Source organism: Globicephala melas, chromosome 1 (assembly GCF_963455315.2).
Source record: "Globicephala melas chromosome 1, mGloMel1.2, whole genome shotgun sequence".
NCBI classification, from domain to species: domain Eukaryota; kingdom Metazoa; phylum Chordata; class Mammalia; order Artiodactyla; family Delphinidae; genus Globicephala; species Globicephala melas.
Window position 1 is genome coordinate 58529630 of NC_083314.1, and position 25424 is coordinate 58555053.

The window sequence follows — 25424 nt, forward strand, 5'->3', positions numbered from 1 at the left end:
TCTGGCCTGGGATAGATCTATGTTGAGAAGGGGTATAATTACCCTGGTACAGAGTGGCCCCAGGTCTTGTCTGGCAGACTGAGTTATATCTATCAAGGACTTTTAAAATGCTGACTTAGCTCTTAGAAATACAAAACCCAAAACATCATTTATAAAGGTCACTGGGAATGGCCTGGGTCAGAATAACTTGAGTTCATTTTGTGCCAATGCCTCAGAAGAGGAAGCTGCTGAATACTTAAAGCTCCTTGAGAATACTACGTTGCCAAATCCAAACAAAGAATGAGAGAGGTTTATAGCTGACTTTTTACTCTATAATTCAAATGCCAATCTAGCAATGAAATATGTTCTAGGAATTCCAATCAGAGATTTGTATCAGCTGACTTGGAAACCAGCTGTGCTCTCAGTGAGTACAAAGATTTACCACCTGCAATTGCTATAATTCTGCAGAATTATGCAGAGGTGAAAAACTTGAGAAAAACTTTTTATTTTAAATGTATTGAGAACCATGCTTTAGGAAATTTTGCTTCTCTGAAACCTATAAAAATGGCTCTAATTTAAAGAAAGTAGTAGAGTCTCAAGTTATAACTCTTAAATTCTGGAATTCATGTTTACCCTTCAAAGTATGCCTTTTTAAGATAATGAGTGAAAATTACTACAATTTGGTAAACCCTATCTTTTAAATAGAACAAGTGAGATAACAAAGCAGTTAACTCCTAAATTACATATCACATCATTAAGAGCCTTGATAACATTAAGCTCTAACTATCTGAGAAGAGGGAGGAAGAGAAGAGGAGTTAAACACCAGAGAGGAACAGTTCTATGAAGCATCCCAGTAAACTCATGGCAGTAATTTTGAACCAGTAATTTTGTTCGTAACATTTCATAAATTGTTCATAAAATAATTATTGGGGCTTCCCTGGTGGTTAAGAATCCGCCTGCCAATGCAGGGAACACGGGTTGGAGCTCTGGTCTGGGAAGATCCCACATGCCACGGAGCAACTAAGCCCGTGCGCCACAACTACTGAGCCTGCACTCTAGAGCCTGCGAGCCACAACTACTGAGCCTGTGCTCTAGAGCCCGTGCACCACAACTACTGAGCCTGCGCTCTAGAGCCTGCATGCTGCACCTACTGAAGCCCGCGCACCTAGAACCCATGCTCTGCAACAAGAGAAGCCACCGCAATGAGAAGCATGCCCACCACAATGAAGAGCAGCCCCTGCTCACCGCAACTAGAAGAAAGCCTGTGTGCAGCAACGAAGACCCAAAGCAGCCAAAAATAAATAAATAAAATAAAATATTAAAAAAAGAAAATAATTATTGTGGATTTCTGAATCCATATATCAAAAGTCTTTCAAGTGTATTTTATGATTTTAAAAGACATCAGGGCTATCCTGGAAAAACCAGTGCATATGGTCCTCATACCAATGAGCCTCCATTCTCACTCATTTGCTCTGTTCCTCTCACACATGGGAGACAGCTGCCTTGTACAAAACGGATGCAATATAACTTTGTCACTTATATCATCACCTGAGCACTTGGATGCCACCCTGGGAAAGCCAAGTAAGGTAAGTTTTTCAAAATAATGGTTTCAGTGGACCTTTTATAGACATTTGAAATCATTTCACATGTACAAACCCTGAATGAGTTATAAAGCAAAATTTTCAAGTGGAAAAACGCAGTGAACTTCATGGCCTAATATATGTATGAGATATATTGAGTTTAGAACTGCAACTTTACTAGCACTTTAACATGAGCCAGTCGGCCAACCTGCCATAAGTGAAATCTCTGGCTCTCAAATTCCTCAACTGTAAAATAAGATGATTAAATCGAATCATCTCTGAGTTCCCATCCAATTCATTTATTTCATGGTTCTCAATTCTCCTTGTACCTTATAAGTACTTAAAGTACAGACTGAGAATTAGATTGTACCTACCTGCATTTAGCCAATATTATAGAAGCTGAATTGATGGATTTTCCCTAAAAGAGGCTTATAAAAAGGAGGTAAGTGTATCTACCACACGGAGATACAGGATACATTATTGCCACATAGTGCTTAAGAATACACACTAAACTGCTTAAAACTTTGAAAGGCGACATTATAAATGCATTAGAATCATTTATTCCTTAGAAAAACAAGTGTATTAGACAATGAAGCTTTCCGTTTTTATGTATGTAATTCATGAATAAAAAAACAACTATCTGTATAAAAGCCTCTGTTTAGAGAAGGCAGTAATGGAAAGCTATAAATTCAACTCAAATTACATAATATAAAAATACAAAGTTCATCTGCATTACTAGAAGGTAATACCCTCAAAGAAACTCATTTAAAAATAGTATGTCCCCAACTTTTCAGAAGTTATTATGGATACAGTGTTACATTTGTCCTTATCTTCTTTTATAATAGTTCTTTAAGACTTAAAATGTAGTATTTGTACTTTTGGAATTTCTGATAAATAGATCATAATTTAATGTGATATTCATAGATTTTTGTGACGAAACTACAATATTTATTTACACATTCACATATAGCACAATGTAGGGGTCAAGTATTAGTGACAGTAACAAACTATTGAAGTAATAAGAAAACCATCATTTTAACAATTTAAATGTTTTATGACAGGATAATTTATATCCAACATATAAAACACATATCTTAGAGGTAACTTTAAGAAAATATATCAACTTTTTTAGATAATCCAAAGTAGCAATAAGATTTTTTATATTATTTTCAGCCTGCAGAAGGGTAAATTTAATCAATGTGCCGATTAAAGAGACAATATATTAACAGTGAAATTATTTATATACCATGGTATGTGTATATCTATCTGTGTGTGTGTGTGTGCACGTGCGCTCATGTGTATCAACTAACCAAAACTCAGGTTGTAAACTAAAGCCGTTTAAAAGGCAAATTGAAAACAAAAGTGATGCTGGTTTAAGTTTTCTGGTTCTTTTCATAAACTACAACTTCCAAGTTGTGTTTTACAACTCTAGTGAGATCCAAATAGATAATTCAACCTACTACTTTTGTTGGTTGTTCCTCATTCTTTTTCACATGTTAGCTTTTACGTCTCTTTACTGATTACATAAAATAGTACTCTCATTCTCAACATATCTCCCAGGAGAAGTTAAATGAGTTCAATTAGGTACTGAGTTCATTTTTCACTTTACTTTTCAGTATTCACCTGGTCTAAAAACACTATTAACCGTGTAGTTTTTCTTCCATCCTTTTAAATCACTTGTTTGTAAGCGTACAATGAAGGAACTGGATCAAAATCAAGGTGAACTATGCCTCCATATAAAAAATTATCATAATCTCAGATTTTCTAGAATGTTCAAACGTTATACTAAAACTAATGGATTTAAAAATTAATACTGCTTTGAAGAGGCATTTATCAGAGGTCATGGCATGATCTACAACAGAAAGTTTAGTTTACTGAATGTTAGTTGTAAAGAACAAACACTGGCACCTCATGTGGTCAGAGCAGCTGAAATGTCTTTTACAGTAGTTTCAACTTCTTGATTTGGCTGGTCTGGATCAAGAAGGGCAATGCTACTGGAGCTTTCACACTGTTCATCTACCTTTGGGGAAGCAGCCTGGTCTTGATGCTTTTTGTTCTCTTTAGCAAACCCTACGGTCATATTCTCCCCAGAAGGCTGAAATGGCCTCTCTGAATGAACCACTTGTTTCCCTACTTCTGCTTCTTGTTCACACAGTAGTCTCTCCACCTCCACCTCGAGCTCCAAAGTCTCCTCATCAGCGTGCACATCTAGTTGTTGCATCAACTCCTCCAACTTCTTGGCCTTGCGGAGCTCGTTTTGCTGTATGATCGTACAAAGGTGTTCAGTGAGTTGCTCTTTAAGCTCAGTCTTGCGCTGTAGATCTAGCTTTGCTGTAACATACTCTGCTTCAGCCCTGTCAAACCGCTTCCTGCAGGGACAGGTACAAAGACTGGTCCATTAGTTTTCCATTGAAGAAGACAGTCAAAGGAGGGCCTAGAAATAATAATTAAACTCCAAAATCGGGAAATATATATATATATGATGAAAATATGGCTATTAATACTTTACGAACACTTATCTACACGTTAGACAACGTTGGCTATCGCTGCTGAAACTTCCACAACATGCACATTTGGACTCTCCTAACCTAACAACATTCTTCGACACCCATTTCTTCTTTCCAAGGCTGTGCTTGAATGAAAGCAGGCTGATAGGTTAATTCAGTGGTGTGCTAGCTCCAGTGGGGGAGAGCCCTAATTTGTAGTGTTTATCAATTTCTGTAGTAAAAATACTATTACTATGTCCAATTTCAAGCTATCAGTGAGACATCACTGAATACAGAATTGGGAAGAGATACACAAAATCTCTCTCATGAACCAGGGCGAGCCAGCTCCAGCACTCAACTGGTTAGATTTATGAGACAAAATAATAAGAGATGGAGAAAGTAGAAAATCCATATCTTTTGATTAATGGAGTAGAAAAGGAAGAAAAATTTTGGTGGAGAAGGACATGGACAGTGGTTCAGAAATGACAGAGCGCAGCCAGCCCAATGATACTAGGTGAGAGTAAGAAGTAAACACCAAGTAGAAGAGAAAACTTCAGGATACGTTTAAGCAGGGTTTCTCAACCTCAGCATTACTGACAACTTGGGCCATGTAATTCTTTGTTGTGGGGAGCTGTCCCGTACATTGCAGGATGTGCAGAACATCACTGGCTTTCTCTCCTTGGTTGTCAGTAGCACCCACTGGTTGTGAGAACCAAAAATGTCTCCAGACATTACCAAATGTCTCCTAAGGGGCAAAACTGCCCCCAGTTGAGAATCCCCAGGTTAAGTTGTTTTCACCCTCTCCACTCTGTAACAGACTACTGTTAGACTTCTATTAAGAAAAGTTTATTACTTTTATATACATAGAAACTCCATAGGTAGGTAATGCCAGATTTATTTGAAGTAGGGTAATTCTACTTGGGGAAGTCACTTTGCAATCTTCCTTTTTCTTTTTTTCTTCTTTTTTGCCTTTTCCATATAATGCGTTGCTTTTCTTTTTGCCCAGAAAAGAGGACGACCCCTACCTACCAACTAATTATTCTATTTAGTTACCACTAACAGTTGTGAAGGCCATGACGCCTTACCTGTTATGACTGCCTTACCTTACTCAACATAATAATTTCTAATACTAGAGTTATAGCAAAAAAGAAACAGGTATATCTCCTTATGCAAGATTCTCTGTCTTGGAGGGAAATATAGTGAAAAAATAAAAGGCCTTGCTTTTAGAGAACCCAGGGTTCAAAACCTGCCTTTGCCATTTACTATGTGTGTACCTCCTTTGTTGAAGGCTTTTTCTGGATGTAACGAGCAGATATTCAGTCATACTCACTCAGGTAAAAAATGGGTTTTATTGTAGGATACAAGAGGCAATCTCACAGGCATGTCATTGGAATCAAAGGCTATTGCTCATGCTAATGCTGAGAAACCACAGTTTCTCTCATTTAGGCTTTCCTATCATATTCACAGCCCAATATGGCCACCAGCTGTGCCTTGACATCAAATTCACTCCACTCAATCCCTCAGTGTTCCAATCCCAAAATTCCAGAGGGAGGACCTGGGTTGGCTTGGCTTGACTCGTATCAGTTTAAACAGAACTCTTAGTGCCAGGCCATGCCATGCACCCCAGTTTAGTCTATGGATTAAATGTTCTGGAGTTCCCATCTTTGTTCTTATCAGGTGTGTCCCAGGCTCAATATCATGAATACAAAACACAGCCAGGTTCCTGTGGAAGAGGCTGGAGAAAAGGCATGCAGTGACTGAAAATTCCAGTATGGTGACCAGGGGTGGTTTCTTGAACTAAGTCTTGGTTTATCTGTAGAATGGTGATGATAATAACATCTCATAGGAGTGTTAATTAAGCATTAAATAGAATAAACAGGGCAAGTGTCTAGCCCAGTGCCTGGTAGGCATTCAAGAAACAGAACTACTTCTTCAGAGCACCAGAATAAAAAAGCACTGTTAGTATACCACTAAACATGTATCTAAAATTAAAATTATGTACAATTTAAGGACTTGGTGTTTATATTTGAAAACTTATTTATATTATGTTCATTTCTCATATTTCATTTTTTTACTGTCATCTAGTAAATATAAGAATGAGAACTAGATGTTTTTCAATTACCCCTATGTTAAAAGAATTGTTGTAAAGGAGCTGTGTTGGGTATCTGGATCCCTTATTTCCATACTTTATAACATATCCTGTTTATGAATGTTCTTTCATCCAGCTTAAGAGCTCTGACAACATTCTCTACAGGTATACATATCTTGTCTCTCCCCCCAGCTCAAACCTCCCTTCTCTGCAAGTCTGTGGTCTCCCTCAGCCAAAGTCAGTTAGTAAAGATTTACTGACTGGGCTCATGAATGCTGAATTGAAATTAAAATTTGCAAATAGGTCCCTAGGTTTCCAATGATCTTTCACCCTGGATAAATCACTGAAGATTCTGCATTTTGTTTATTTATTTAAAGCCCTTCTGGCCAGAAACACGCATATATATATTTTTTTTACAGAGTGATTTATGTGCAAAATATTGATTAGTTTCACAAACTGCACTATGAGTCTGGGGGTCAGGGGGATAATACCAAATCAGAGTATGAAGACATACTTTGGAACAGAATAATAAGAGCATTATACATAACACAGTAAGACAAATTGAACTGGAAATGTAATTATAGAATTGTTTTATTATTTTAAAGGAATGCTAAATGATTTAATGAATCTTATTTAAAGGATTCTAGAAACTGTCTCTTGGTTTTGGTTCCCTGAAATTTTTTTAAAACACCATTAACCCTTGGCATGTCATTAGGTTCCAATGAAATACTTAGTTCTTCAGTTTCTTTCCTGAGCAGTTCTATTTGTAAGGATCAACATATCATTATTTTTATCCTTTCTTAGAAGTGTTCCAGAGAACAAAGAGAAAATTTACTTATATTTTGAAAAATAGACTTTAATTATAGTTTGCAATTACTATATGGGTCCACTTTTATAAATCTAAGATATATTATGGGATTGTTGAAATATATTTTTTCCTATATCTTGAAACATTTTGCCATTTCATCACCCTAGGAATTATTTACTCATTACTCATCAATTATTCACATTTATGCTAAAAAAATTAAAATAATAAGAAAACAGAGAATGATGGAATGACCTAAAAGGATGATACTATAATGAAATAAATCATCATCGCTTAGTTTCCTTACTGTTTTGCCAAAGTATTACATCACCTTTAAATAAGGTATAAAAGAAGACTGGAAATAGCACACTTGTAATCTGCTCTTAGCTTTCACTGTTCAGATGAGAATTATTACTTTTCGTTTTCTACCCAGAATGACAAAGAAAATTGACAGATGAAGACATTTTGCAGTTATTAGACAAATCAAAAGATGCATGTTGTGGAGGCTAAAAAATGACCACCCCACCCCGGCCCCGAAAGATAGTCATTTCTTAATCCCAAGAACCTGTGAACATTTCCTTAATTGGTAAAAGATGTGACTAAGTTAAAGATTTTGAGAGGAGTCTATTCTGGACTATCCAGCTGGGCCCTAAATACAATCACATGTATCCTTTTAAGAAAAAGGCAGAGAAACTTTTGAGAGAAAACAGGAGGAATCAATGAGACTATGGAGACCCAGAACTGAGTAGTGTGGCCACAAGCCAAGGAATGTCTCCAGCCACCAGAAGAAGTTGGAATAGGCAAGGAATGTATTCTTCCCTAGAGTCTCTGAAGGAATAACAACCCCATTGACACCTTGATTTCAGACTTCTGGTTTCCAAAAGCATAAGAGAATAAATTTTTGTTGTTTTGAGCTACGCAGTTTTTGGTAATTTGTTATGGTAGCCCTAGCAAATCAATATAAATGCAGAGACAGGCTAGATTCTAGATGTTGAAACTGACCATGTAAGTGAAATCTCAGAGTATGGGTCTTCAGAAAAACACATCTTAGATGAATTTTCTCAAACTCAAGAATCAATGAGTGAAAAATATATTTCTGAGGATAAAAAGGAAATACGTTATTCTCCGAGAGTTAATAATTTCAAGAGGAAGAATTTTATCATACAATATTTTACAAGTACCTGGACCATCCTGTGTGGCTGAAAGGATATAACAATATTCTTTTAGCTTTTTATAATGTTTGCAGTCAAACATTACTTGATACAAAATTTTTTAACAAAGGTGTTTTCCACAATCCTTTATTCTTACTTCTTTAAATTATTCATAAAATGACTTAAAATATTTATGTATATATGTTTACACGTGTATGTGTGCATGTGCGTATGGGAGCGTCTATTAAACATTGATGGCAAATGGTGATCATTGTTTTTCCTGGTATACTGAGGGTTAAAGAAATGTTCTACAGGCAGGCACTCTAGTTTTACAAGCTGCCTGCGCAGCACATGGCAGCACTGTAATCACAGCTGTGAACAGCAGCAGCAGTGACAACTCTCTCCGCTGGGACACTCCAAGTACCATCTCCTCAGAGGTGGATACCCTGACACTGCTCTACAGAAACCAATTTTAGGATGAATTCTGGCCTATTCGTATACAAGAACATTTTGTGGACACAGCACCATGCCAGCCACTACAGAACTACAATGTTTTCATTAAAAAAAAAAAAATCAAGGAAATCTCCCACAGAACCACAGAAACTGCCCTGCGGATTACCTTCTAGTAGAAATCTAGACCATAATACTATATCACCAATCTATACTTTCTTAATAACCACAGATGTAAATTTAGAAAATACTGTCTTAATCTTATGCATGAACAAGATACAACCCTGGTTCTAGTCTAAATTGTCAGTGGCTTCTCTTTGACTTAACTCAAGAGCTTATGTTTTTAAAAATAGCCTCACACATACGATAAGGATACTCACATACATCTATGTCAATACTAGTATCATGATAAACTGTCATCTTTAGCTTAAGAGATGTAAAAATTTACCATATAAAATCTTTTTACTATATAAAAGTGTACTAAAATGTCATTAAAAATATTCATATACTATGGGATGTCTTCTCTTCTAACCAGAATCCCACCTTCTTTGTGGTTCTCAGAAGGCTAAAACTATGCCATTTCTTATATAATTTTCAATGTACAAAGGCATCCTCTTCAGCCTCCCCTAGGACTGAATTAAAACACGATCAAATGATTTTTCTGTGGAGATATCCAGAATAATCAGAATTATTCATTTAAGGAGCTACAAAGGCATAAAAATGTTCCTCTGGTAAACTTAAGTTACAGAGAATAAAATGTGCTAAAAATCTACGCTTAGTTTAATCTTAATAAAATCTTGGTTACCTCCTTAATGACCTTATTAACAGAAATGGAACCACCAGTTATCAGCTACTGATGGCATTAATTTACACAGTTAATTAATAAAAGCAACCCATTAGGTCTAAGAGCATATGGTCAAACAACAATTACAAAAATCACAAGGACACCACAAACCTCTTTCTTAAACAATAAACAGTGAATTAAAAACCACAATCAAGCATTTCCGCTTTATTAAATTGTTACATAAACATTCTGATGCTGTGGTCTACCCTGGACTAATGCGGCACTCTGATTGATTTCTAGTGTTACAGAGAAAGATGCAAAACTGAGTCATTAACACAGCATTCCCTTGTGAAAAAAGACAATCCAGGATGATTAAAGCAATGTTGAAAGGACTGATAACCCTGAAATTGGGCTTAATTTTTTGCTTTTATCTGTTTGCAAAGCTCATGTAATTCTTTACATGTGTTAGTTTGTTTTGAGAATATGCAATGATGATTTTTTCTCTTTAAAAAAATGCCAATCATTAAAACCAAGGAAACACATGATAGCAAGCCATTTTATATACAGTATAATTGCAAAAAAAAAAGAAAAAACTTCAAGCTTTCAAGACAGAGTGGTATTTTCTTTCAAATACTCAAAGGTTTTAAAAAATAAACTAGATCTCCTTTCTTTGATGAAAACTGAAATGAGAAATAGGCTAGTCCCTATACCATCTCACATAATCAAAATTTCTAAAAGAAAGAGCACAGACTTGGTGTCAGAATAATATATAGAGTTCTGGGGCAAGTCATTTAGACATTTAAAGAGTCTCAAATATTAAACAGCTGATGGTTTAGCAGGAAAGACTAAAATGTAAATAAATAATGCAAGAAATGCTCTAACAGGGATATAAACAAGGTTAATGGGTAGGGCAGAGTTAAGGAAGACTTCAAAAAGGAGATACTTGATTTAGTATAAAACTGGAATAAATACAGCGCCTAATAGGGTCATTATGAGGCTTAATGATGATATATATAAATGCCCTGGCCTAGCCAGCAATAAACGTTAACTAAATTAAACTCCTTGTTCAGAGTTCCATTTCCCCAACTTACCAAGCATATGAATAGTCAAGGCTGGCCTGATCAATCCGGTTCCTGAGGATTCCAATGTCAGCTGACACCATGTCATCTAAAGCCTGTAACTCCTTCTGGATCCTCTTTAGTTTCATGGTTTCTGCCTGAGTTCTTTTAGATCTATAAAATGAGGAATATGAGTGGAAAAATAAAAACATTTTAAAATCATGTATCCATACACAATATAAGTGAAAAAAGCAAGCTACTGTATATACAATATGATTATAATGTGTAAGTTTTAAGAATTAAAAAAAAAAACTAGAAAAACTGAGATAAAACAAATGCTGGTAACATTTTGGTATATCTCTAAAACTGCATTTGCACTTTTCCTCCTTATTAGGCCAAATTATATATTAGTACATACTTTTTATACACAAGGAAAAAAAGTAATTAAAAAAAATACCAATAGAGAGTTCACTCATAGGCCTATATTCATTCCATAAGGATGAGAATAAGCACTAAAAGGATGTATCTGTATAGAGAACTGGATATGCTGGAATACTGAACACAGCTTTCCAAATTCCAGCCTTAAACTCTTCTTGCTAAGCCTACTTTCATTTGTCTGATACTTAGTGGACGCCAAGAACAGCTGCCTACATTAAACACCATTCCTTTATAAGTCTGAGAACATCTATTTGGTTTTATTATTTTTTAAAATAATTTTTATTGGGGTATAGTTGATTTACAATGTTGTGTTACTTTCAGATATACAGCAAAGTGAATCAGTTATACATATACATATATTCACTCTTTTTTAGATTCTTTTCCCATATAGGCCATTACAGAGTATTGAGTAGAGTTCCCTGTGCCATACCGTAGGTTCTTATTAGTTATCTATTTTATATATAGTAGCATGTATATGTCAATCGGTTTTAATTTTCTTAAGATTCATTTCCCCAAACTTCTTTGATTCCTCTTCCTTAGGAAAACTACAGGTCCTCAAAATTCTTCTTTCTGGGGCTCAAAACCAAACACTCTTTTTGTTCCTTTGTTTAGAAGCAACCTCAGCCTTCTCTCCAACCCCAAGTACATCATCTACTTAAGAAACAGAATAAACAAATACAAAAGCCAACCTTTAATCACAGTTCCACTCATTTTGAAATTTCATACACATTCTCACAGGAGAATAAAACTCCCAATAAAACCACTATACTGCAACTTACATTCTCCTGATTTCTACTCCATTATGCATTTACCCTTATTTTCTGCCTACAAAAGTTAACCACGTGATCTTTTTACTTCAAGTGATTCACTACCCATTTAGTAATAATCTAATCAGGTTATATTTCCTTACACTTCTGTCTACAGTAATACTTTCTGTCTTAAATCAAAAGCACGTAGAGAAGAGTAAGTGCCGAGCCTGTGAATCTTTTTGTAAAATCCCGAGTAAACAGCCTCCCCAACCTCTTCCAAACTGAAGACTACTAAAATGCTTTTCAATAATCATGTTTCAATAATCACATTGTTTTTCTTCTTAAAACATAAGTTCAGTAAGTTGCTTCACGAAAGATCAAGGTGTACCAGTAAGGAAAAAAAAAATCATTATTTTCAAATACATACATCCCTTTGGCAGATAAAATCCTGAATTACTCTTATACCCACGTGCCTTTCTCTCCATCCCTATTCCTTCCTCTCCCCCTGACACACACACCAGCTTTAATGAGTAATAGTTGTGCCAGACTTTTCTGGAGATCTGAAAAGAAAATGCCTCTGAATACTTGCTTGCATTTAGTTCTCACTATTCTCAATCATTGCTTTATTGACTGAGCTTGGTTTCCTAAGGCCACAGCACACTAGAAACTACAAAGAGGGAAGAGTGGGTGAGGGATGGGAAAAGTGGCTCAAATAGGAATGTTGCTGTTCAAGGCTTGTACAGTGCAGTAAAGGAAAAGGGATCGCTGACAAGCTCACTCTGGAAGGTGAGAGAAAAACTGAATTGTATACAGTATGGGACAATGCTCATAATGGTGACCCACAGTCAAGGATAAAAAGTTAAATTATATCATGTACCTTTTATCAGTGGGGGCAGGATACATTATTTAAGAAAAATGGCCATAGGAAATACAATTAGGATTTGTGGGTGTATAAGTCACTTATGTGGAATAATCTTATTCCTCCACATGTCAGATGATTAAGGCCTATTGTGAAAATTAAAACCTGCATTTGTTGCTAATTTACTTATGTTGATAGCTATTTACTGCTCCCTTATGAATGTGTAGATGGTTAAAACTAAAAACACTGATGATGATCCTTAAGTTTTAATTGCCCCTGTATTCATAAATACATTATAATCTATGCTTAAAAAGCCCTCCTTAATAAATTAAGACTGTAATTTCAGTATCATTTGTAAAGCATAATTTGTTTAGTAGGTCTTAAAAGTAATGGTTGTAGAGAAAACGCCATTTATTAGGACATAGGAAAATAAATATAAAACATGACAAAACTAATTACAGATTACAAACAAGCTCTCCTGGTTCAGGTGCCTCACCTTTCTGCAATAGCTTTAGCCAAAAGAGCTTTCTTACGTTTATTTTTCTCTTCCATTAGCCGTTGTTCTTGTTGGAGGACTTCCCAACGAGATTTTTCTTGCCTAGGGAGCAAAAGTATAAAAATGAGTTTCTGAAACCCTGTTCCACCTTACCAGTCTCAGTTCCTAAGTATAAAATTTAATCAACCAGATTATATATATTTTCTTTCAAAAGTCCTCTTAGGGCTTCCCTGGTGGCACAGTGGTTGAGAGTCTGCCTGCCAATGCAGGGGACACAGGTTCGTGCCCAGGTCCGGGAAGATCCCACATGCCGCGGAGCGGCTAGGCCCGTGAGCCATGGCCGCTGAGCCTGCGTGTCCGGAGCCTGTGCTCCGCAATGGGAGAGGCCACAACGGTGAGAGGCCTGCGTACCGCAAAAAAAAAAAAAAAAGTCCTCTTAAAAGGAACCCGTCTGTAGCTCATTATTTTGTTCTAATAGGAACAAAGACTATGATTTGAAGTAAAGAAGGCTTATATAAATTGGCCCTTTGAAATCCATTATACATATATAACCTAGGAACCCAAACTGGAAGCCAGAGTACTATGGCATTTTTTTGGAGTACAAAGAAACTTGTTTAAGTTAATCATGTGTTATATGCAAAATAGAAAGCAAAATAAGTTGTTCTGTAACTAACTTCATATCTTTTATAGTTTTCTATAATACACATCTTCACCATGTAATAACCCTTAGCACAGTAACCAACGTTTATTTCATACATTCTCTTACAATTTGCTCACTTCTTTCTAGCTCTTAAACATTTTAAACAGAGTGAAACACTATGAACTAAGACTTGAATGCTGGGCTAAAGAAAAACTCCAAAGATCTGAAAACATGAATTGTCTTCCCATCTTTCCAATTCTAAAAGAAATATATTAAAATTTCCTGTAAATTCATGAACTTAATATCAACTCAAATTAAACAAGGTAATGACAAAGCTATTTGCTCCTATTACTGTCATTTCTCACAGCCATTATATCAAAAATCTCTATTCCCAGACCTAGTAACCACTTGCAAAATTATCCTTTTCTCTCCATTCCTACAGCCTCCACCTTAGTGCTGGCATTGGTCCTTTCTCATTTTTACTACCTGCAGGTACCTCCTCCCCAGATACCTTAGTTCCAGCTCACCCAGCACCCAAATGGTGTTCAACAGTGACACCTGGATTTTCTCTAACCATTATTTTTATCAGGGCATCTCTCCTTCAGGGGTCTTGGTGGGGTATTACAGCATCAAGAAACTCACTAGGCAAGCATCTTCTGCTTCCAAGTCCTTTTCACTTCCTTAATTCTCTATTTTCTGGCTTATCTTGTGCCTCTTTCAGAAAAGTGAAATGTCATCTCTGACCTTCTCTAGTATATACTTTTCCTTTCCCCCCTTAGAGCCTCAGAATTTCTCCGTTTTAACAACAGTTCCTGAGATTACATGTCTTCTATGAATATTTTCTCAAGTACCTAAAAAGAGAATAATTTTCCTAATGACATTCAGTCTAAATTCTCCAGCTCAATTTACACACCCCCGCAACAACTTGTCTCAGGACTTTGCTGGTAAACTACACTTAAGACATTAAAAGTATGCATCTGTTTAATTTGGGTCTCATACTTCATGTGGCTTTCTGTCTCTTGTCAAAATGATTTCTAGGCTGTAAACCCCTGGTGGGCAGGAAACACTTAAAACTCAGTACAGAATCTGGATTAGCAGAGATTGGAAAAATAGGTGAGATTAGAAAAAACATAAGACACTTTGAAAAAGAAAGACTCAGAAAATGGAAAAAAGAAACAAATACCATTCTTTCTTCCCTGTGAGTGATAAATCAGGAGGAAATAAAGAGTGGATATTCAAACATAAACTATATAATAAAAAAAAATTCTGATTATAAGAATTCACAAGTCATAGAATGGTAATTTCCACAAAAATGTGGCTAAACCAAATTCTGCAGGTGGTTTCTAATACAAACACATTAAAAAAAGAAATCTAATGATGCAGCTGAATTATTTAATTAGTCCTCTCAATTTCCAATACTTTTTCCTTTGACCATCCCTTCACGTCTCTTCAGAAGTACCCTTTTCTGGGCCAATGGAGATGCAATCTGGAAGTTGAAAGAATGGGTGCAATTTGGGGAGGAGTACCATGCATATAAGAACTGGTTCTGGTGAGTGTAAAGGGCATAGACTCTGGATCCAGAGAGTCCTGTATGTGAACCCCAACTCTGCTACTTATTAGTGGTGTATTCACTTTGGGAATACAGTATCTTTGAGTCCAAGATATCTCATCTATAAAGTGAAAATAATGAACGTGCATTGTAAGACTATTGTAAAGACTAAATAACATAAAACATAAGTGTGTAACACTGCTACTTATATTTAGGTGGTAGCTATTTTTCAATAGTTTATTCATTACATTTCTACGTTAGAATATAAAACAAACAAAACGCATTTCTTCAAAGCCCAACGGGAAAAAAACGTTAAAATGGAAAAAAGTCTCATGGATATACAGACTTACTAACAATTCCACTTTCTTTTTTTCCAATTTGCAATCTGGTTTTGGAGGTAGAACCTCAGCATTTTTGTGACCTTCATGGGAATTCTTAAGTCCTAGTTCTCCTGGTTGACTTTCAATACCCTGTGGTTTTCCATCACCAATAGGAGAGGTGAGTGTGGGGGGAGTGGGGGGAGAAGAACATGGTCTTTGAGTATTATATCTTTGTTTTGGTGCAGAAAGCAGCTGCTCTGGAGGTAATGAGGTTGATCCATCTTGAAGTCCAAGTTTTTGGCTTTGCTCTTGAAGGGCTTTTTCTCGCTGAAGTTGTTGTCGACTTTTCTTCACAGGGAGAAGACGCCGCTGTGGTTCCAATGGATCTATATAAAAAAGAGAATGGAGAAAAATTCCTTTGTGTGAGCAGCAAATAATTATAATTTCTCTAAGAAAATAAAGCATTAACATTAAACTCTGATAATTTTGCAGGGTTTTTCTCCCCTTCTCTTTCTTAAAATCCCAGAGAAAAACAGCCATCTTCTTGCAGAGTTTTGACAGTTCTCCGATCATACCGTTAATATTTAACAAAAACTTCCTTAGTTCTCAATTATCTTTGAGGAAGTCCATTTGTCTGTGAGTTAGGCCTTAGAATACAAAGCAAGGTTTCAACTTGATTTGCTAACTGCCAAAAGAATCTAATATGACCGAAGTAGGTAGACAAATGAATTCTCTGATATGTCTTAATTTGATTTATGGTTCTGTCTGTTCTTCTGAAATAAAACGGTGGTTGTTTTCAGATAGGCTTCACCTTTCTTAAATTTTAACAGATCTTAGGGTAATTTGATACATAGGTAGACATGATACACAAAGTAGAGCTGAATGAAGTCTCTTAATTTTAGGAATGCTAGTTAACCCTAAATTGTTTTCTTTCATCTTCCAAACAGTCCAGGGCTGTGTTCCCCAGAGTGTAGTTAGCCTTTAATCAATGTATGCAAGTTAATTTTAATAGCAGCCTGAGCAAAGCAATAGAGGAAGATAAAACAATCGGGAGAAATTTTTCTTAAAAGCATTACAAACTAAATGATAACACTTCTATTGTACTTTCTGGATTGTCCATATCAGTGTTAACCTTGTAGGTCAGACAACTGGAGAATCTTGACTCACATTCATACTATACTACATAAGATCTGTAAGAGATATTCTTTACAAAATGCCTGAGAAATGAAACTATGATAAGTTCTAATAAATGAACTAAGTGTGTTTTTTAAATCCTGCATATTGACCTTTGAAACAACATAAGCTTAATATTTAAATTTCCCAAAGGAGAGTTAAAAGCTTTGGAGTCAAAGTTCTGGTGTTGCTTTTCTCCACACCTCAGTAACCTTAGGCCAGTCAATTAATTATTCCATACCTCAGTTTCTTCACCTGTCAAACTGGTTGAAAATTTACTTGCTCTACTTATCTCATGGAGTTGGTGTAAGAATTAAAGAAAATATTTTCAAAGACATACAATCAAAAGTAAAATGTTATTGTTGACTTTAGACAGAAACACAAAGTAGAGTCCTACATCTTGCAACAGAAACTTATTCTTGGCTACTGATCTTTATTCACACCATCAGAAAATGTCACTGAGCCTGCTTACCTTTCAGTTACACTTGTTAGCTGAATTATTAATATCCCTCTGAAAGTCAGTAATACAGCTTCCACTTTATTTTGCATTTTCACAGAACCTACCTATGAGATTAAAAATGCTAACTTTTAAACTCCCAAACAACAAATCAGGTCACTTAAGGATTAAACATATGACAAAAAACCTCTTGGAACTAATAAGTCATTATAGCAAGGTTACAGAATACAAGATTAATATACAAAAATCAATTACTTTCCTAGCAGCAATGAACAAGTGGAATTTGATATAAAAAACACAGTAACGTTTACATTAGCACTCAAAAAAAAAAGAATTACTTAGGTATAAATCTAACAAAATATGTACAAGATCTGTGAGGAAAACTACAAAACTCGAATGAAATCAGGGAACTAAATAAATGGAGAGATATCCCATATTCATTGGTAAGAAGACTTAGCATTGTCAAGATGTCAATGTCAGTTCATCCTAACTTGATCTATAGATTCACCACAATACCAATCAAAATCCCAGCAAGTTATTTTATGGATATTGACAAAATGATTCTCAAGTTTATATAGAGAGGCAAAAGACCCAAAATAACCAACATAATATTGAAGAACAAAGCTGGACTGGCACTACTTGACTTTAATGCTTACTATAAAGCTACAGTGGGTATCAGCAGAAGAACAGAATAGAGATCAATGGAATAGAACAGAGAGCCCAGAGCCCATATTAATACACTCAACTGATCTTTGGCAAGGGTGCAAAGGCAATACAATGGAATAAAAATATTCTTTTCAACAACTGGGCTGGAACAACTGGACATCCTCCAGCAAAAAATAAATAAATCTAGACACAGACCTTATGCCTTTCACTCAAAATGGATTATAGACCTAATGCAAAACTCCAAACTATAAAACTCCTAGAAGACAACACAGGAGAAAATCTAGATGATCTCAGGCAATGACTTTTTAGATATAACACCAAAAGGCACTATTCATAAAAGAGATAACTGATAAACTGAATGTCATTAAAATTAAAAACTTCTGCTCTGTGGAAGACAATGTCAAAGGAATGAGAAGACAAGTCACAAACTGGGAGAAAACATTTGCAACAGACACATCTGATAAAAAAGGACTGTTATCTAAAATACACAAAAAACTCTAAAAACTCAATAGCAAGAAAACAACCTGATTAAAAAATGGGCCAAAGACCTTTAACAGACACCTTGTCACCAAAGAAGATATACATACAGCAAATATGCATATGAAAAGATTCCAAATCACATGCCATCAGGGAAACGCAAATTAAAACAAGATACCACTACACAACTATTAGAATGGCCAAAAATCTGTAACACTGACAACACCAAATGCTGGTGAGGTTGTGGAGCAACCAGAACTCTTTCGTTGTTGGTGGGAATGCAAAATGGTAGTCACTTTGGAAGACAGTTTGGTGGTTTCTCACAAAACTAAACATACTCGGGCTTCCCTGGTGGCGCAGTGGTTGAGAGTCCGCCTGCCAATGCAGGGGACACGGGTTCGTGCCCCGGTCCGGAAAAATCCCACATGCCGCGGAGGGGCTAGACCCGTGAGCCATGGCCACTAAGCCTGCATGTCCGGAGCCTGTGCTCCGCAACGGCAGAGGCCGCAAGAGTGAGAGGCCTGCATACCGCAAAAAAAAACCCAAAAACAACAACAACAACAACAAAAAACTAAACATACTCTTACCATAGGATATAGCAATCGTGCTCACTGGTATTTTATTTTATTTTATTATTTTATTATTATTTTTTTGGCGGTATGCGGGCCTCTCACCGTTGTGGCCTCTCCCGTTGTGGACCACAGGCTCCAGACGCACAGGCTCAGCGGCCATGGCTCACGGGCCCAGCCGCTCCACAGCATGTGGGATCCTCCCGGACCGGGGCACGAACCCGTGTCCCCTGCATCGGCAGGCGGACTCTCAACCACTGTGCCACCAGGGAAGCCCCTCATTGGTATTTTAAAGGCAATAAAAACTCATGTCCACATGAAAACCTGAACATGGATGTTTACAGAAACTTTACTCATAATTGCCAAAACCTGGAAGCAACCAAGATCTCCTTCAGTAGGTGAATGGATAAACTGTGGTACACACAGACAATGGAATATTATTCAATGCTAAAAATAAAAGAAATAAGCTGTCAAGCCACATAGAGCATGGAGGAACCTTAACTGCATACTACTAAGTGAGAGAAAACAATCTGAAAAGGCTATATACTGTATGATTCCAACTATATGACGTTCTGGAAAAGGCAAAACTATGGAAACAGTAAAAAGATCAGTGACTGCTAAGGATTGAGGAGAGAAGGGATGAATAGGCAGAGAAAAGAGGATGTTTAGGTCAGTGAGAATACTCCGTATACTATGACAGATACATGACATTATGCATTTGTCCAAACCCATAGCATGTACAACACCAAGAGTGAACCCTAACGTAAACTATAGACTTGGGTGATAATGATGGGTCAATGTAGGTTATAATGAATGTGCCACTCTGGTGGAAGATGTTGATAATGGGGGTGGCTATGTACATGTGGGGGCAGGGAGTAAATGGGAAACCTCTGTATCTTCCTCATAATTTTGCCATGAATCTAAAACTGCTCTTAAAAAAAATTAGGTTTTTAGGAAGAACTGGAAAAAAAAGGAACATACTGTTTTACATACTTATATTGGGGGCTGCAAGTATCCAGAAGACTGTGGTAAACTGGGAGCGCAAGCACAGTTTAAAGGGGGCAATCCATAGCCACCTCTAGCCATTAAAAATGGCAGCTGTCACTAAAAAGTTTAGGTCAGTGTTATCAGACATTTTGATTTTTCACCAGAAAAATTCAGATTTTTATGTAAAATATAGGGAATTGCATCAATCAAGAAAATCTAGGTTATGCTGTAGAGGCAAAGAACCCTGGAATCTTTGTGGTTTTAAACAACAAAGGTTTATTTCTCATTAATGCCACGTGCCAACTGAAGGCCAGCAGCATCTTTCTGCTAATCAGTCTCTTAGGGCACCAGGCCGACTGCACAGCCATTTAGTGTTGCTAGCCCCCATGGCAGGAGAGAAGAGAGCTCAGGAAGGTCCTGGTTCAGCAATTAATTGCTCTGACCCAGAAGTGACATAACACTTCTGCTCACAATTCAATGCTGAACTAGCACTTGGTCTGATCCAAAAACAACGGCAATAGGAATATACTGGGAAGAGAAGTGAACTAGAAGTATTTTCACCACTATTAATTTAAAAAGAAATTTAAAGATTAGATAACCCAAAAAAGGAAAAATAGAAAGACAAACACATTTCTGGGTTAAATCAATCCAAGAGGCTGAGTTTAAGCTCTACTTTCTCCTACCAAGACAACCATCATTTGAATCATGTGTTGATCATTCCCTTCCTTTGCTTTTTATGTCATACTGCATCTACAAATATTTCTTTAAAATTTTATTTTGTTTTAACTTTATATAAAAGGTGTCATGGTGGATGTAATCTTCTTTAACTTAATATGATATTGCCAATATTCATCCATATTGTTCATGTTGCTTTAGCCATTCAATTTTAATGCTAATTTAATTTTAATGTCTCCTCTTGTATAGGTGCAAGAATTTACCTTAGATATCATCTAAGAACTGTTGTGTCATAAAGTGTAACTTTAGGAGAAACGTCAAGTTGCTTTCCAAAGCGCATTCCCTCTGGCAACGTATAAGATCCTGTGGATGCACTTTCTCTTCAATATATAATAGTATCAAACTTTGATTTTTGTCAATCAAATGGGTATGAAGTAGTATCTCACTGTGGTCCTGATTTGTAATTCTGATTGTTGATGGTGATAAGCATCTCTTCATATTTCCTTTACTAAGAAATATATATTCATATCGTTTGTTGATTTTTCTTTTGGCTTGTTTGTATTCTTCATATGTCAGCAGCAATTGGAAAATATAATTAAAGAGAAGATATTTCAATACTAGAAATTATCAAGTATCTAGGAACAAATCTAGCAAGAGGGTGTTCAAAACCTCTACAGGAAAAATTCTAAAAGTTTATTAGAAGATATTAAAGAAGACCTAAATAAATGAAGACACATACTGTGTTAGTGGTAGTGTTCACAATGTGAAAATGTGAAACCTCCCCAAATTGATCTAAAGACTCAATGCAATTCCAATAAAAATGTCAACTGGGTTTTCCATGAAATTTGGTAAAATCACAAAATTTTTATATGAAGGGGTAGAAGTTCAAGAATAGCAAGGAAACTTCCAAAGAAAAAGAACAAGGGGACTAGACTACTAGCTATCAGGAATATTGCAAAACTTTAAAACACTGTGGTATCAGTGCAGGAATAGATAAGCGACCAATGGATTAGAATAAAGAACAGAGAAACAAGCTCATACATGTTTGAAGCACTGGTATACAACAGAGGTAGCACAGCAGATCAACAACAAAAGGTGGGATCTCTTCAATAAATGAACCCGGGAGAAAACTGGTTATCTATATGGAAAAGATGAAATCAGCTCTATCCTTCATACCATATAAAAACAAACAAAACACTCACCAAATGGATTAAGGACTTAAATGTCAAATCAACACTTTAAAACACATCAGAAACACATTTCTTTATGCAATGTTTTGAATCTGCTACAGCTTATAATAAAAACGATTTTTAAAAACTTTTAATTGAAAATAGGGATTAATATCTTTTAGAACTTATAGTAGGGTGCTAATTTCTTAAAATACAGAAAACGTTGGCTATAAAAGAAGAACTAACAAATTTGTCCATATTAAAATTAAATACTTTCTTCATTAAAAGATAAAAGTTAAAAGATAAATTACATACTGTGAGAAGATATTCATAATTTAACTGGCAAAGAACTAGTATCTAGAAAAAAGAACTCAGGACTTCCCTTGGGACACAGTGGTTAAGAATCTGCCTGCCAATGCAGGGGACATAGGTTCGATCCCTGGCCCAGGAAGATCCCACATGCCATGGAACAACTAAGATAGTGCGCCGCAACTACTGAGCCTGCTCTCCACAACTAGAGAGCCGCATGCCACAACTACTGAGCCCATGTGCTGCAACTACTGAATCCTGCGCGCCTAGAGCCCGTGCTCTGCAACAAGAGAAGCCACCACAATGAGAAGCCCGTGCACCACGATGAACAGTAGGCCCTGCTTGCCACAACTAGAGGAAGCCCACACACAGCAACGAAGACCCGATGCAGCCCAAAATAAATAAAATTAAAAAAAAAAAAGAACTCGTGAATATTTTCTTTAATTAGAAATTGACAGCACTGTTTATTTACAATTTTTTTCATTACAAAATAAACTATACATTAAATAATATGTATGTCTCTGTTACATATACACATCCAACTTGTACAAAGTATAAAAACTCATAACAGTTTTATAAAACATGACTACAGTAGACGTAACTGATGTTCAAGGACTGACACATTACCCCTCTTTTGGAACACACAAGATAATTTTACTTCCTGTCCTCCAAGTCATATGACTTACTTTTGCTAAATGAAACATAAGTAGGAGTGACACATTCCCAATACTCAATTCTCAATCTTCTCCTGCCATGGTGAACTCCTATGACAATACCAAATCATGGTGTGTAGTGACCAGGTCAACCCATAGAAGACATGAAACTAGAGTGGAAAAGAGATCTTTATTATTTCAAACAACTGATACTTTAGGGATATGTGTTACTGCAGCTTAAATTGGCTTAACCTGATTTCATAATTTTCAGTACTTCTGAAAGTGTATTTGCCCCTTCTTGTTCATATTCCCTTGCCTTCCCACCACCCTGAATTTTGTGTTTCATTCCTTTGATTTTCTTTATATATCTCCTATATTCCTAAAAGAATATACCTGCTTTGTATGATTTTGAACTTCTATACATGGTATCAGACTGTATATATTCTTTTGCAATTTGTTCTTTTCATATATTAAGTTTATGAAATTTATACATGTTAATACATGTGACTATAGTTCATATATTCCCACTAGCTGTATAGTAGCCCAGTGGATGATTATATCACAATTTATTTATCCACTCCCTTGTTAATGAACACTTGGGTTGTTTCCAGCTTTTTAATATTATAAACAATATAAACAAGATTATTAAGAACTTTTTGACTTTCCCAAATGCCCATATGGGTTTCTCTAGAGTAGTCTTGTCTTTATTTTTGCTGGCAACCAACCCCATCTTCATAGGTTATTTAAATATATATATATATATATATATACACATATATATATATATATTTTTTTGCGGTACGCAGGCCTGTCACTGTTGTGGCCTGTCCCGTTGCGGAGCACAGGCTCCGGACGCGCAGGCTCAGTGGCCATGGCTCACGGGCCCAGCCACTCCATGGCATGTGTCTTCCCGGACCTGGGCACGAACCCGCGTCACCTGCATCGGCAGGCGGACTCTCAACCACTGCGCCACCAGGGAAGCCCTAAATATATTTTTAAGGCTGGAGAACAGCTGGAAGGAGCCTTAAAAATTAAAGATTCAGCTGTTCTAGTCTTATAAATAAGAACTTCAAGACAAAAAGATTTAGAGGCAGAGCTGGGAGATCTTCTATATACCAATCAGCGTTTGGCTATGAGTATACAAAGATGCTGAGATGTTTTCTTAAGGTGATCAAAGACTACTGAGTTGACGTCTATGCTCTAACCTCTCATTGAAATGATAGGTCTTTAAGTTAAGGTCCTTAACGTACGAAACGTTACTTCCACATAATGAACCCAATGTTTAATTTAGCCTTCTACGTTAAGTCTTCTTTCCCCTGGCAAACTCACCTCTGCTAACACATAATTTCTGTGAAATTTTGCCAAGCTCCACCCAACCACCAGCACAGTAAAGTTCCTGCTAATTCTGTAGCAAGCTCTTGTACAACATCTACTATCACATTATATTATAGTTTGTCTCCTCATTAGACTATAAGCTCTTCGAAGACAGGGATGAGGCCTTGTTCATATCAGCATCCCTAATTGCAGAAGCTGATACCCATAACTTCTGGTCAGACCAGAAGCAGGGGTACTAGTACTCCATACATCTGAACATGGGAATGTCAGTTAATTACAAACTGTAGTGTAACTTTTATGATTTAGTTTTAAAAGGTCTCTGAACCAGTCAAAATTTCCTCGATCTACATAATCTACACTGGCCTTACATTACAAATTTACTTCCTTTTCCACTTGTCAGCCCTAGATTATTTTCACAACCATGCTAAAAATGCACAAGCTTACCTGAGAAAACATCCAGTTTTCTCACAAACTCTAATTAAAGGCATGGCAGAGCTTATTTAATTTTCTCCCAGAATGTATATGTTATGGCACCAAGAATGGTGTAAGCTCACAGAAGAGGTGTGCACTACCAGGATCACTGTACAGAACTTTACGAAATTTCAACCACAATCAAAGCACCGTTTATATTACCAAGAGTTTCTCACAAAGTATCAGCAAACTTAATTTCTTCATTGAAAGATAACAAAATAGTACAAGTCCATTCAATGATTACGTTATAAAGCTGGAGAAGGAAGCACAAAATTTTAGCTTACACTAAAGTCAGTAGATATGGATGGATGGATGGACAGAGGCGTAGATAGGTAGCTAGATATTTCACATCTATCTTCTCAAAGACTCTTGGTTTGCTGACTCTCAAGAGTTGGAAAGAACTGCAAAAATCACCTGGCAAGTGAAAGCAAGACTCCAGATGTCTTATGAAAAGCACCAACTTTTTGCATTTATTCAGACCCCTGTGATCCTTTTTCCCAATCATTGCCTGCTTCTATAAATTCATCACAAACCTAATATGGTGTGTGCCCCTTCTCCTTCCTTTACTCAGACCCCAACCCTCCAACCACTGATCTATGCAGCAATCCCCCTAACAGGTCACTTCCTCTCCCAAGTCCCCTTCCTTTCACCGGAAAAAGTCAAATCCCTGAAATAAGTACCTGAAATCTCTTTTCTAAAAGTAGACCCCAGTCCTCTGTGCCTGCCCCCCTCCCCCAGCCGTGGCTCCAAGCACATCCACTTCTGGCGCCCTCTCAAGCCTCTCCTCCCCCTTATAGCTCCTTCCCCTAACACAGATAACCATTTTCCCCGCCCCCTTCCCCTCAAAAACTGCAACCCCGCCCCTTCCCCTTAACAGACCCAAGAATTAAATCTGTGCAGACCCGTCCCTTTACCTTTAGTCTGCTTTAGTCGCCTCAGCTCCTCCTCAGAGAAGCCAGCCCAACCCCGCGCCATCCGCCTCGACTTGCCAGCACGCCCAGAACGCCCAAACCTCAGAACCCCAATTGCCAACACAGCTACCCAGGCACA

General features: G+C 36.7%; 1 protein-coding gene across 5 annotated transcripts; it reads right to left on the bottom strand.

The window, feature by feature from the left end:
- Nucleotides 1–2102: 2102 nt before the first annotated feature.
- On the bottom strand, nucleotides 2103–25424 carry GORAB (golgin, RAB6 interacting). 5 transcript variants are annotated; one of them, XM_030875500.2, is made up of 5 exons: nucleotides 25289–25424; nucleotides 15468–15819; nucleotides 12925–13026; nucleotides 10416–10556; nucleotides 2103–3928 (listed from the first exon to the last, which is right to left on the bottom strand). In XM_030875500.2, the coding sequence occupies exons 1-5, from the start codon at nucleotides 25347–25349 to the stop codon at nucleotides 3469–3471; spliced, it is 1116 nt and encodes a 371-aa protein (XP_030731360.2). In that variant the 5' UTR covers nucleotides 25350–25424; the 3' UTR covers nucleotides 2103–3468. The 5 variants fall into 5 exon arrangements, with proteins under 5 accessions (XP_030731360.2, XP_060152506.1, XP_060152521.1 ...); XM_060296523.1 differs by lacking the exon at nucleotides 15468–15819 and adding an exon at nucleotides 24659–24788; XM_060296532.1 differs by having other exon boundaries at nucleotides 3745–3993.

Excerpts from the sequence above, each read along its gene's own strand:
- GORAB (XM_030875500.2), bottom strand. The coding sequence starts at position 25,349 with ATGGCGCGGGGTTGGGCTGGCTTCTCTGAGGAGGAGCTGAGGCGACTA. Across the intron at positions 13,027-15,467 it reads GAAAAAAAGAAAGTGGAATT|GCAAGAAAAATCTCGTTGGG; the intron begins GTTAGTAAGTCT and ends TTTGCTCCCTAG. Across the intron at positions 10,557-12,924 it reads GCTAAAGCTATTGCAGAAAG|ATCTAAAAGAACTCAGGCAG; the intron begins GTGAGGCACCTG and ends CTCATTTTATAG.